Source organism: Nyctibius grandis, chromosome 8 (genome assembly GCF_013368605.1).
Source record: "Nyctibius grandis isolate bNycGra1 chromosome 8, bNycGra1.pri, whole genome shotgun sequence".
NCBI lineage: Eukaryota > Metazoa > Chordata > Aves > Nyctibiiformes > Nyctibiidae > Nyctibius > Nyctibius grandis.
Window position 1 is genome coordinate 10370457 of NC_090665.1, and position 14094 is coordinate 10384550.

Below are 14094 nucleotides of genomic sequence, written 5' to 3' on the forward strand. Positions count from 1 at the left end.
TGAGAACCTGCCATAACAATATCAGGGTTTTGCAGGTGGAAGGTCATGAGACCAACAGCGTGGGAGCACAGGGAAAACTGCCACAGAAGCTCTGGAAAGACACTGCCGGCTTAGATGAAAGGTTGCAGAGGTGCAAATAGCAGTCCCTTAGCATTGCTGTTGCTAAAGCACTAAGGCACTGCACGCACTGTGCAACAGTGATTGATGTAAAACTGAGTTGCACAATCAGAAAATCTAGTTACTGGCTTTGTGAATCTCTCAAGTGTTTCTCCTTAAATATACTTTCTCAGCTCTGCAGTGTCAGGATTGTAAATTAAATGGTTATTGATGTGTTTTAATTAGTGTCACCAGTCCTGTCAAAGCTTAGTGTAACTTTACTTTCACACATGTGTATAAAATAGCACATATTTTGTGCATATTCTGAAGCACTGCTGCTGTTCCCCATGGAGTAATTCGTAGCCATCAAGTGTCCTCTGTGAGGTCTTGCATAGGTGAAGTTGAGGTGAAAGTGTGTGTCATGTCCCTGGATTTTGATTCACCCCCAGTATAATTCATTGTTGTACACAGAAACTTGGTAATTTGACTTCTGAGAGTTTGAGCTAAGTAGATATCTGACATTAATCAGTAAAGCTTGTAAACGCTGCTTTCATGGCCTAGTTTAAGACTTTATGTCAATGATGTACTCATCTTCCCACCCTGAGTTCTGATACTGGAACAGGGGTTTATGTAGCTCTGCTATTTGTAGAACATCAGGCTCATGGAGGTCTACTAACCTTTCCTGTATTTGTTTCAGGTATCAGGAGCTCCTAGATGACAATCAGGCACCATTTTACCTGTTCAGCTGTGCAATGCGCTGGCTAGCTGTACGGCTGGACATTATCAGCATTGCTCTTATCACAACCACTGGCCTTATGATTGTCTTAATGCATGGCCAGATTCCTCCTGCCTATGCTGGGCTGGCTATCTCATATGCTGTGCAGGTATGTCCACATACTGTAATATTTAATTTCTCATTGAATGTAGTTATTGCTAGTAAGTAAAAATAACACACCATTGAAAACTTTCCTTAATGCACTAGAATGGAAAAAGGTACTGTTACCCCTTTTGGTAATGGAGGGGAAAGCAATTCAGCGTCAGGACCTTTTCTAGCAGTCAAATACTAATATGAGGAGTTAGGTGCTTAAGGCTATTGTTTTGGGAGCTGCCTCTTTGTAAATGATGAAGTAGAAAGCATTTGAGATACTTCATATGCTGCATATTAGCAATTTTCCTGGATTTTTCCAGAAATTGGATTGATGATACATCAGACATTTGCCAAACTGATGTCTTAATGCATTGCCTGCAGTATGTTTTCACAGCGAACAGCATCCAGCGTTGCAGCTGTGCCGGTTAGACAGACTTCAGGGCTCCGGAGTACTTGTTGTTAGAGCTGTTGTTTGGCCTTTTCTGCCACCTGGTGGTAGTAAGGTGAAGTTACAAAACTTAGACAGCTAATATTTAAAGCTGTTGCTTGTGGGAAACCTTTCTAAACTGCTAGCTTTCCAAGTGATTAATAAATTGTGGTCATTTAAAAATTAACTAAAATTAACTTGCCTTGGGCACCTTAGCTATATGGTGCCCAATGTCAGAAGTACTTGTATCAAATCTCATAGAATCATTTAGGTTGGAAAAGACCTTAAAGATGGAGTCCAGCCGTTAACCTAGCACTGCCAAGTCCACCACTAAACCATGTCCCTAAGCACCACATCTACATGTCTTTTAAATACATCCAGGGATGGTGACTCCACCACTTCCCTGGGCAGCCTGTTCCAGTGCTTGACAACTCTTTCAGTGGAGAAATTTTTCCTGATATCCAATCTAAAGCTCCCCTGGTGCAACTTGAGGCCATTTCTTCTTGTCCTATCACTTGTTACTTGGGAGAAGAGACCAACCCCCACCTCGCTACAGCCTCCTTTCAAGTAGTTGTAGAGAGCAATAAGGTCTCCCCTCAGCCTCCTTTTCTCCAGACTACACAACCCCAGTTCCCTCAGCCGCTCCTCATAAGATTTGTGCTCTAGACCATTCACCACATTCATTGCGCTTCTTTGGACTCACTCCAGCACCTCAATGTCTTTCTTGCAGTGAGGGGCCCAAAACTGAACACAGGATTTGAGGTGCGGCCTCACCAATGCCGAGTACAGGGGAACGATCCCTGCCCTAGTCCTGTTGGCCACACTATCCATTAGGTTCATCTCTTAATTCAATAGTAAATCACAGGTCTCTAAATTTGTCTGTTTTCTCCCATCACTACAGTTAACAGGGTTATTCCAGTTTACAGTCAGACTTGCTTCAGAGACAGAGGCTCGCTTCACCTCAGTGGAGAGGATCGATCATTATATCAAGGTAGGACATAATACATTCAACTGCCTGTTGTAAAGTTTCTTGTTGCTTGTTATGTTGCTGGCCTAAGAGAAGAGAAAGTTAGCCATAGTCTGCCTTAGTACAGAGTGTATGTTTCTGATCTTGTAAACACATTAATGCATGTACTCTAATACTGCAGAGCGAATTTGTTTTATGAAGCATTATATAAGCATTTATCACTGTCAGGCCTTCAGTGGCAAAACCTATAGTTGTAGGCTGTTGTGGTTTGTTTGTTTTTTTTAGTTACTGTCTATCATTTTATATCACTATTAGGCAACACTTTCTGTGATTTTTCCTATTTGGATCTCTAGGGAGCCATTTTATTATGAAACTGTAAAACTAATTTGAATCTAAAGTGAAGAGGTGGGGGAGCAGTGAAACACTGTTCAAGTTCTGTGTCTTACGAAGTCCCAGGCTTGGCTTCTTTCAGTGCGGGTTTCGAGGTTGCTGTTAGGAGCACCAAGCTCAAAGAACTGGAGTACTGTTGTAGAAGATTGCTGTTTTTCTCAAACCCTTGGGGTACAATTAATCTGTCTCTAACTAGATGTTGCAGATGTCCACAATTGACATGGTCCCTGTGGGATCTCTCTATAGTCAGTGTAGGAAATGGGTATCTCCAGAGGGCAATTTATTACCCGTTTGAAGTGTTTATATTAGAATGAGGAAAATCACACTCCAGAAGGGCTAGTTTCTTTGTAGTGGCTGTAAAGCAGTTGACTGGCCTGGTTCGGTTGGAGATTGTTACTTTGTATGTGTTTAAGTTTCTTGCCATTCTCTGAGGCTGCTTGTGCCAAATATGGGAAAGTGACCTCGGCTTCATTCTAAACTCTATAAAGGCACATGTTTGGTTTTCAGAGATTCTGCTTTTCTGTTTAATCTGTGAACTGCTTAATGAGGGGCAGAGTAAAATAGCAAAAGTGAGCAAGCTGGAAGGGGCCCGACTGACTCAGTCATTTAATAGAACAGGGGAGAATGAGGAAGAGAAGGAAGAGCGTAGCATTTGTACAATGTGTCACATGGATGTTCTCTTCTGTGTCAGAATCAACAGAGGTGACACTGGCATGGCATAGCAAATTGTGCTCATAAATAATAGGCCTAAAATAAATTTTGAATTCCATTGATGAAAAAATTGTTGCATAGAAGGACCAATGTCATTATTGAGGCAGGAGGGGAATAACAGTGTGGTCAATGTAACACGGCAGACTTCTGAACCACTGGGCCTGCATCCAGCCACATGGCTCGTGATAAAACTGCCATGAACTGATATGGGCCAAGTCTGCAGGGAAGAACTGCTGAAAGCTGCAACTGATAATTTTCCTTTCTGGTGTTTTGTTTAATGGAAAATGAACTTATGTTTTTTTGGTTTTTTTTTAAAAGACACTTTCCCTGGAAGCTCCTGCTCGAATTAAGAATAAAACTCCTCCTCTGGACTGGCCACAGGAAGGTGAAGTTGTTTTTGAAAATGCAGAGATGCGGTACAGAGAGAACCTCCCTTTAGTACTTAAAAAAGTGTCCTTTACCATCAAACCGAAGGAAAAGATTGGCATTGTGGGAAGGACAGGCTCAGGTAAGGAAAAACACTAAGCAGAGTTAAATTACAACTTTTACAGAATGGGAACAGAATAGAGTGGGGCAGTCATATTGGTTCTCCTCTGTCTTCTCTGTGTTTGAATAAACTGCTAATTGCATAGGAGTGGTCCAGCAGTCTGTCAGTGGTGGATTCTGTTCATGTGCATATATAAGCAGGATTCCTGTAAACAATAATGAAAACAAGTTTCTGTTTAAAGTAGAGGGGTATCCTGCTATGCTTGAGCCAGTATGCTCATAAAGTTTATCGACCCAAGCCATTTGTCAGCACAGAATGCTACCTACAACATGCTCATTGCAGCTTATTTGACTCTCATGACAGTTTTGTGTACTGATACTGCAGGCAGGTTTGGCTCTAAGCTATCTCAGAAGTCTGTAACGTGAAGAATCAAAACCCTTGTTTGTGAGATGACTTAAATCAACTCCAAAATGTAATTTCTAAATAAGCAATTAATATTGCTGTATTGGGTTTACGTGGCAAGGTTTTGGTAATGAGGGTGAGGTGGCACTGCAGGGGTGGCTTCTGTGAGAAGAGATTAGGAGCTGCCCCTACAATTGCTTAGAAGCTCAAAGGCTGAACCCCAGCAGTTACCAGCATTGTTTGCCAGGACTCTATGGTATTTTAAAACACTTTTCTTACACATGGACAGCTTTTAAAATGCTTTCTCATCTCAAAGCTGCTGTGACTGTAGAAACACTAGTATTGTTTTTCCTGTCTCATTTTTAGGGAAGTCTTCCCTTGGAATGGCACTATTTCGTCTGGTTGAACTGTCTGGAGGCTGCATTAAAATTGATGGAGTGAAAATAAATGACATTGGTTTGGCAGATCTTCGCAGCAAACTCTCAATAATTCCTCAGGAACCTGTGCTGTTCAGTGGCACTGTGAGGTTAGTGAGACCATAAGAAGGCAAGAAGGACTAAGCAGGCTACCAGCTTATACTTACATCTCAGCAGGCACCTATCTGAGTTCTAGTTCTCAGGCACCCTAGCTTCTGTTCTATTTTTGAAAGGAAAAAAGCACAGCTAAATGATTTTAGCTGGCCCGGTGCAGAACTGGATGTGATCATCCTCTATGGAAGTCTTGCTTTCCCTTTGGATTTGATTGAAGTTTTTGTATCTTTGTCTTCCATCTCTACTCTGTTCTTTGGCTACTCTAACCCTTGTGTGCTGGGAGCATCTGATTTCCTTGGCAAGGAAATTGTCAGTGGAAGGCTAGATGGGAATCATGCGTCTGGATGAATTAGCACACTGCTGTTTTGCCATTCATTGCTGTATTAAAATTCTGGTTATGTTTTCTGGTTCCCCCTCCAGATCAAACTTGGATCCTTTCAATCAGTACAGTGAGGAGCAAATCTGGGATGCTTTGGAAAGGACTCATATGAAGGAGTGTGTAAGTATTATGTGCCCTATGAGATGCGTGTTTGTGTTTTGGCTTCCAAACAAACATATTCTGTTAGTAGCTACTTCAGAGACCTTTCGATAAAGCTTTTTCTTTGCAATTTTCCACCTCGATGTCTATGCTTTATTTGTCTGGGTTTGTTGTGTTTTTGGTTTTTTTTTTTTCCTGATTTTATCAGACTGATTTTTTTTTTTTTGGAGAACATGCTGTATTTTGGGTGTGTATGTTTTTAGTATATAGGATAGCAGAGTGCTGCTTCATCACATGGACTCAATATTTCAAGTGACATTTTTCTGGATGTGCCTTAGGTGTGCATTCTACATTTACATTTGTGAGTGTAAATGTCACACATGCACATTTATACTGAACTTAAAATCTGCCCTTTGCAAGGCCCTCTGCAGCAAGTCTCACTGCCATGACATTTCCAATTCTTTTCTTGTAAGTCCAATGGCATGTATGGCTGTGGTACATAGGCTGCAGTAATTTCTGCGGGGACTAGGCTCACTCTTTTCTCTTGGTGAGAAAGATTGTCAGGAGATCTGTATTCATGTTGATATGATTTTGTACATGGCATGCTTTTTTTCTAGAAATGAAATACTTTGTACTCAAGTCATTCCAGGGTTGCCTGCTGAGATGATACAGCTCTTTTAGCTTAGTCCTAGTGGTGTTCTTAGGAGCTATCACTGAGTCACAGGCATTTCAACTGAACTGAGCAAGTCTGATGTATTGCTGTTCTAGCATTAATTGCTTGTTACTAACTTCCCCAATAGAGACAGGGAGAGATGGATGGCAAAGTGTGAGCGATATTTTGGAACATGGGCAAAATCAGATTTGCAGGAGGAGCAACTGTTTATCTCATACCATGGCGATACAAAAAATCTGTGCAATGCTCTAAGATTTTTGCCTCTTCTTTCCTACACAGGTTGCCCAGCTGCCTATGAAACTTGATTCAGAAGTAATGGAAAATGGGGAAAACTTTTCAGTTGGAGAGAGACAGTTACTGTGCGTAGCTAGAGCTCTACTGCGTCGTTGCAAGGTGAGCATAGCAATGAGAGAAATAGCTGGATATATCAAACTGATAGGATTGAGCAAGCCTTTTTTTTGTGCCAGATTCATTCTATCTGTCAGAGGGTGTAGGGTTAGAACAACTAGAAAGGCATCTGTAGGCAGCTGCTAGCTCCTGTGATGTCCTGCCATCAGAAAGGTATTGCTTGTTAGTGTTAATAATAGGGTGTCAGACTGGCCTAATCATTTATTCAGAGTGTCCCGTTACTGGTGAGCATCAGATTCTTTCCTTCTTCCACCTTTTTGTGAATGTCAGCCAAGTATTTTCCTTCTACATGGTGCTCCACTAAAATGTAGTCTCCAAGTGGAATTTGGGACCATGCTATGCCAGCAAAGTTCAAGGTTTTGCAGGAATGGAAGACAAATAATAATTACAGTGAGAAGGACTTTTGAATTGAGATTGACCAGGATTCTAACATCATTTTTTCTTAAACATTGCACACCATAATATTTTAAGGTTCACTCTGCATCTGTTTTAAAGCCAGAGTACTCAGCAGAAGTTACTGCTCTCTCTGCAGTACCTGCACAAACCAAATCTAGTTTAGCTTTTGACAAATCAGTTTATGTCTGAGTCTGAGAGGAAGGGTAATTCTTTCCAGCATAAGAAAGCTAGTAAGCCTAGTCAGTATTGACTCATTCCAGAAGGAATGTCACCACCAACGATGTGTCAGATTAGTTTACCAGTAAAATTTTTATTTGATGTTTAGCTGCTGTATGTAAAACTGAAAGTAGGGAAAACTTGAGGCCCATGTCAGAACCCAGTCATCTTGTGGCTCCAGGATGTGACCATAAAATGCAAGTGTGATCCATAGGGTAACTTTGTTGAAGGCAATTAGATAAAGAAAACTGAAAGGGTGCTTGTAAAACCTACCTTTGTGACCACAGCTCTGTAAGGACTGCCAGTTCTGACAACTCTTGGTCATGGTAATTCTGCCCACTCTACATATTTTTATGTTCAGGGAGGGAAAGCGTTACAATGGGTAACAGCCAGGATTATGGGCTGCTTTCAGATTTTAATACTGGATGAAGCAACAGCTGCTATGGACACAGAGACAGACTTACTGATTCAGGAGACTATCAGAGAGGCATTTGCAGACTGCACTATGTTAACAATTGCTCATCGCCTGCATACTGTACTGGGCTCTGATCGCATCATGGTGCTAACACAAGGACAGGTAAGCAGAAAGACTTTTGTGGCTGCAGTTCCTGTGGCAGTCTGGTGATGCCATATGTGCAGGCTGAACTGAAGGAACAGCTAGTACCGCAGGGTATAAAATCCTCTGTGTTCATTTGCATCCTTGGTAATAACACTCCAATAGAATCAGTTATTGCCTGACCATAACAGGATCAAAGAGGGCAAAATTTCTTTTACACTCCAAGAAAGTACCATAGAGTAACAGTCTCTCTTTCAAAAGTGTTTTTAAAACTCCCTTTGTAGGTTAATTCTGAGATAGTAATAATGTAATAACATAAGCATCTCTGCTGGGGCTCAGTGGCAGTTTTCCATTACTTTCATGAAGCCCTGTGCTATCAAACAGGCATATGAGAGAGACTTTACCCACTTTTCGAGCTTCCATGTGGGAGCCATAAACAGTTAAATGTAAGAACATCTGGCAAGGCTTTTAAAGGTAGAGAAAAGCAAAAACCCCATAGCATCTGCTTCTGTTTGCCAGAGCCACCAGAGGTTGCTTCCTGATGGGTAGTTCCAGTGTTTGTCTGAACTAGTTCGAAGCATCCCAGGTTACAGTGTTTATGCATAAATGCACGTACGTTCACTGCCTGTTGTCTCATCTAAAGATTGCTGCCATGTTTTGGCTTCTTTACTACTGTGTCACAAGTCCAAGGGGTGGGAATCCATTTTCCGCTGGATTTTACTGACATACTTTACCTGCCTTGTTTGCTTTTAGGTAGTGGAATTCGACACGCCGTCTGCCCTTCTGGCCAATGAGAACTCGCGCTTCTATGCTATGTTTGCTGCTGCGGAGAACAAGGTTGCTGTCAAGGGCTAAAATTCAGGGCAAAGTCACCTTAATTTTGGAGAGCTACGTTCCCTGCCTATGGCAGGCCAGCTCTTCCTCCTCCTCCTCCTTTAAACAGATTATTGCCTTTTCATCTTTTAATTTTTAGCACAATGTGTCAAGCCAGAGAGATTTTTAAAACCTTGTCAGAAGAATTCTTCATGTTTTTGTTATTGTATTTATTCCATAACCATATTACTAATTTTTTGTTATTAAATGCACTCTACAAATGGCTCAGGGAGCCATAGTTATAAATGTATCAGAGGCCTATAATGAAGCTTTATACATGTAGCTATATCTATACATAATTCTGTATATAGCCTATATTTACAGTGGAAATGTAAGCTGTTTATTTTATATTAAAATAAGCACTGTATTAATAACAGTGCATATTCTTTTCTATCATTTTTGTACAGTTTACGGTACCAGAGATCTGGCTTTGTTATTGGACTGTATCAGACACCATTTTGTCTTTTACAGTTAGTCTTTTCCTAGTGCCGGATTTTCTGCGTGTCTGAGTGGAAGTGAAGCTTTGCAATAGTGTCCTTTATTGTCACATCTTTGTTGTCTAGCACAGGGGAGAAGAGCTCTGTGGTGTAACTCTATTGCATTGTAATTTATCAAAGCTATTTGGAGTATCGCTAATGTTCACCACGGCAGCGGCTGCTGCTTCCCATGATGCTTTCCCAAAGCAGAGTTTTTAGTGATCTCCTGAGTGGAGAACCACTTCTGGGTCACAATAAGGCCTCATATTTTCTCAGCGTCCTGATACAGTATTTCTTACTGTTTCAGCAGTGTTTATTTTAATACAAGCAAGCCCAAGCTCTTCCTGCTTTGCTGATCTAACACAACCAAAATCTAACTGTTCATGGAATGATCTGTAACAAATTAATCATAAGGTTCAAGTCATACCCTGTTAGGCTAGCAGGAAAACCTTTTCAGACTTGCTTCAGTTGACTGACTCCTTTATCTTGAAGCTGCTAACACTCCTCAGAGGTCTAGGTTGGCTTTCACTGGCATGGGTAACACTAACTCTTTTGTTCTGCTCACTTATACTAAGGTTAAACAACATCAATATCTCCTGTTTCTTTATTGCACTCTTGTCCCTCACCCCACGTCTTCTGGAACTTTAAACAGGTTCCTGTTGATCAGGATCTAACACTGGTGTAGGACATCATTTTCTTACTGTAAAGAGACCTACCTCAGGTTACTAGGTCCTGCGTAGTATGTTGCCATGATCACTGTACACCATCCCTGTTTTACAGGACCTGTGGCCCGGGTGGGCACGGTTGCTCCTATAATAGCCGTGACTTATTGAATGGTCAGCGTTGCATGTCTTTGTCAACTTGGACATTTTGTAGCCTTAGCATGTTTGCAAAATGTCTCATGGAGGCAGAAATCTGAAAAGTAAATAAAACTATTTTGGGTTTTGTAAATTTTATTGGCTTAAGTGGTTTGTTTTGGGCACATAAATCACTTCTCACCTTTTTGAGCCCTGGGGGACAGTTTTTGCAGACTTTTTTCTTTTTTTTTTCTTGCTAGCCACCATGGCCCGATCTTTCTTCCTTCAGAGTGGAAGCGTTTCTTTAACAGTGTAGTGGGTAGTTTTTGTGCCCGCCAGCACGGGGGTGGCTTGCAATATATGTTTGTGTTGAGTAGTACAGGGAGTAATAATTTACAGTGTATTCAAGCCAAGTAGCAAGGGGGGGGGTCAGAGGGAATACAGAAGATCCTTCTTAGGCTCAGATTTTTCCACTTTCTCTACCTGTAAGTGTTACTGTTTATAATGTGACATAACTGCAAAGTCACAGCAACAAGCATTTCTACCTACCAATACCTCAGGCAAATCATGGCATTAACAGAGCTTAGACTACAACTTGAAGATAGCAGCACATAAAGCATCGTTTGTTGTAGTTGTTCTTTAGTAAGCGTTGTCCTAAGCAAGAGTTAACTAGCACCGATCTTACTCTACTCACAGGCCTGGCCTCAAGCTTACTCTACATCAGGGACTGGCTGCCATTTTGCTCAGTGTTACTCAGTTCAAGGAAGAGAGTGACTGTATGTTGTGGTTAGCAAAGGGAGAAGTAATATGCCTCTCTCCAGAGAACACCCAGCTAAGTGGGGGGGTTATTTTTCGGTCAGATACTTGAGGACAAAAAGAAACTGGGGAGAGGCACGAAGGAGCAGGGGTGATAGACCACTAAGAGGTAATGCCCTGCTTCTTCCCTCAAAGTAGAGCTGGGTAGAATGTGAAGATGAAGGCTTGAAGGGGAGAGGGAGAGAACATGGAATACATCTGCCTAGGACTGTGGTTAAAACAGTTCAGTCAGTTGTCATGTGAGAGAACACATCCTTCTTAGTATATAGCAAAGGCCATGGCCCAAGACCCACAGGTGTGCAACCTTAGAGAGATTTGCCTGGAATAATTGGTTTGCTGTATCACCGTTGGGAATTTCAGTTGCATCAGTTTTGCTCATTCAGTCCAAATGCAGTGAGTGCAGCCGATCCCGATTCATTATCATAAGCTTAGAGACTCTAAGAGAGAATGTGTTCCTGCTCACCTCGTCTATCCGATGAATGGAAATGTTGCATTTCCTTGGGACTTCAATCAAAACACAGGTAGGATTCTTCTAAAATTACCCAATGGAGTTAATGTGCAGTTAGATTGATGTAATTAAGTTTAAAGCCAGGCCCTGAAGTTGTGCTATTTTGAACTCCTGAGGAGACTTCACCATGGCCTTCGGTAAAGATCATACAGGGTCAGATCCCGAGGGTCTGGGGCTGTGGCCTGTGTATTACCCCTAGGTGAAAGCCAGAGGGAGATCAAGCAGTCTTAGTACATTGCTGGGAACAAAGTTTAAGAAAGCACAATTACTTCAAAAGGCAAATGGCATGAGTGGGAGAAGGTATCAGAAGGAAAGGATAAATGCAGAAAATTTGGTTTAGAAAAGGAGGATGTGGAGATAAAAGGTTGGCAGGACAAAACGTCTCTCTTAGTTAGAAGGGGATTGGATTGAAGACAAAATTACTTCTTGAATGGGCTTCAAAAGAACATACTGAGAAGATGCAGGGTGGTTGTAATGCCCTCATCAACCAAAGAGCTTTCCTGAATGCTGCCTTGTTATTTTTTTATTGCAACTGTAGTGTGTTTTTTACTATATATAAGCAATTGCACAAAGGTTTTCTTCATAGTGCCAGCTTCAGGTCAGTCTAGGATAATACTGTGACTTGTTTTACCCTTGGTTCAGCTGGTGACAGCAGCCACGTTGTGCTGGGGCCACAGTTTCTGCCTCGAGTATGACGATACAGTGGAAACTCAATTGGAACTCGGTGCAGATACTGCTGTCACTAGTGCAAGGCTTGGGAGGCTTTTAGAATGTACCACTATGGGTTCATTAAACCCAGAACCGTGTAATAAATGTTCCCGTGTCATCCCAAAGATGTGCCTTGGAGACTCATCAGGCGGCTGAGGTATGCAAAGCATGACAGTGAAAATAACTTAAAGAAGTGTGACTACATGAGAGATTTCCTGTACGCTGCTCTTGGGCTGCGTGGAGTTCAACTCAGTTACTTCCCTCACGCCTCCTTCTTTCCAGCTTACTGTCTCATACTGGTGCTGTGCAGAGAAACAAGCGCTTGTATAAAGATGATAATTTGTTGTTTCTGTCCTTTCTGATTTAGGAAGGCAGCAGTGGATGGTGTATGATTGATTGCCTCAAGGGCTGGGGAAGAGTACGTTAGGTCTGAGCTGGGATCTGGGGGCAGTTTGGAGTGGATGTTGGAGGCAACTATGGGCAGCCAAGGTGGGAGGGAAGAGATTAAAAAAAGGGGGTGTATGGGGGCCTGGCAGACGAGGCTATTTAGGGTTAGACTGTGAGCGAGATGTGAGGAGTGTGACCAGGAAGCCAAAATAGGTACCGGTGAGATGAGGGTGCATGCATCAGTGCTGCTGGGAGCCGTGGTGTGGAGGGTTTGGGGTTGTTTGCCTTGGAACTGGGGAGGGGGACGGTGAAAATGAAGCATTCAGGCTGTGCAGAAGAGGCAGGGCCGGCTGTGAGGCTGCCTGAGGTCAGCGTGAACTGAGCGGGGCATTGTAGCTGTGCCCCAGGAGCTGCCCCCAAAGCAGGAGCACCGGGGCCCGGTGGGTCCGGGCCTGGCAGGAGGGCTGGGGCGGCTACGGCGGTCTGGAAGGGGCTGGGGCTGTCCTGTGCTGCCCCGTGAACCGGGTGTCCAGGAGGGGTGGGGTGGATGGCGCCGCTGGTGCGCAGGGCTGCACGCGCGGGCCAGGGTGGGCGCGCGGTGCGGGTGCCCGCACACGTGACCGCTGCCTGGGGGTGTCCGTGCCGGCCGGAGCCGGTCCCGGGGTGTGCGGAGGGTACGGCCCGGGTGCGCGCGGGCGGGTGCGACGCGCGCACCGCCCACGGCCGGGCACGCGCGGCAGGGTGCGCGTGCACGGACCGCCCCGCCCGGCCCCGCCCACGCTCCGGAGCTGGCGGCAGCGGCGCGCGGGCGCCCCCCCCCGGTGCGCGCGCAGCCCCGGGGGGGGCGGGGCGGGGCAGGACTGCCCTCGAGCGCCCCCCCCCGCCGCCCCGCGCGGCGCCGCCTGGCGGCCGTGCCCGCCGTTGGCTGTTCCGGGCCCGGGCCCTGCGCTCCCTTGGCCGGTGCCGCGCGGGGCCTGCGCGGCCCTTTCCCCCCCCTCCCCTCCCCGCCCCGGTCGCTCCGGCCGCCGGGGCCTGCCTCCTCCCCGCCCGCCCATGGATTTCACATAGCAGCCGCCGCCTCCGCCTCCTCCGCCGCTCCATGGCAGCTACGGCTCCGCGGCCGCCCGGCCTGTGCTGCTGCCGCAAGGGGTCCGCGGCCGGGCCGGAGGCGCCGCCGGCCCCGCCGCCACCTCCTGAGCCGCCGCCGGACGTGGCGTCGGCCTCCAGCTCGCAGCTCTTCAGCCTCCGCCACCTGCACCTGGGGCTGGAGCTGCGGCCCGAGGCGCGGGCGCTGGCGGGCTGCTTGGTGCTGGAGCTCTGCGCCCTGCGGCCGCAGCCCCGCGCCCTGGTGCTGGACGTCCACCCGGCCCTGCACGTCCTCTCGGCCGCCTACCGCCGTGCCGCGGCAGGGGAAGCGCCCTGCTCCTTCGCCTTCTCGCCCGCCGAAACAGCCGCCCCGGCCCCGCTGCCCCCGCCGCCCTGCCCGCCGCCGTCGCCGCCGCCGCCGCCCTGCGCGCCGCCCTGCGCCGCCAGCCCGCCCTCCACCGCCACCTTCCTCTCGGCTCCCTGCATCGCCGCCGGCCCGCTGCCCCCCTCCGCCGCCGCCCCCCCGGGGGAGCCGCCCGCCAGCCCCCCGCCCGCCGCAGCCGCCGAGCCGCCGCCGCCGGTGCCCCTCTTCGCCCAGCCGCCCTGCGCCGCCTGCCCGCTGGGCTTCAGGGTGGACCCCTTCACCGACTACGGCTCGTCCCTCACCGTCTCCCTGCCCGCCGCCCTCCAGCCGCACCAGCCCTTCCAGATCATCGTCCGCTACACCACGACCGACGGCCCCGCCGTGAGTACCGCGCTGCGGGCGGTAGTGGGGACATAAAATAGGAAACCGGGTCCCGGGGCTGGCGGTCCCCCCCTGTGCCACCCGCGCCTTTCT

At 46.3% G+C, this 14094-nt stretch overlaps 1 protein-coding gene across 4 annotated transcripts in view; it reads left to right on the top strand.

Moving 5' to 3' along the window:
* ABCC5 (ATP binding cassette subfamily C member 5) overlaps window positions 1–14094 on the top strand; it is a 73650-nt gene that overhangs the window by 39847 nt on the left and 19709 nt on the right. The window contains exons 23-30 of one of the 4 annotated variants that reach the window (XM_068406830.1): window positions 794–980; window positions 2293–2382; window positions 3778–3967; window positions 4715–4874; window positions 5299–5377; window positions 6309–6422; window positions 7462–7626; window positions 8359–8442. In XM_068406830.1, coding sequence (XP_068262931.1) covers window positions 794–980; window positions 2293–2382; window positions 3778–3967; window positions 4715–4874; window positions 5299–5377; window positions 6309–6422; window positions 7462–7626; window positions 8359–8442 — 1069 coding nt within the window. Of the gene's footprint in view, window positions 1–793; window positions 981–2292; window positions 2383–3777; window positions 3968–4714; window positions 4875–5298; window positions 5378–6308; window positions 6423–7410; window positions 7627–8358; window positions 9833–13096; window positions 14002–14094 lie in introns of those variants that run through there. The other 3 variants (XM_068406826.1, XM_068406827.1, XM_068406829.1) reach the window with 3 other exon arrangements.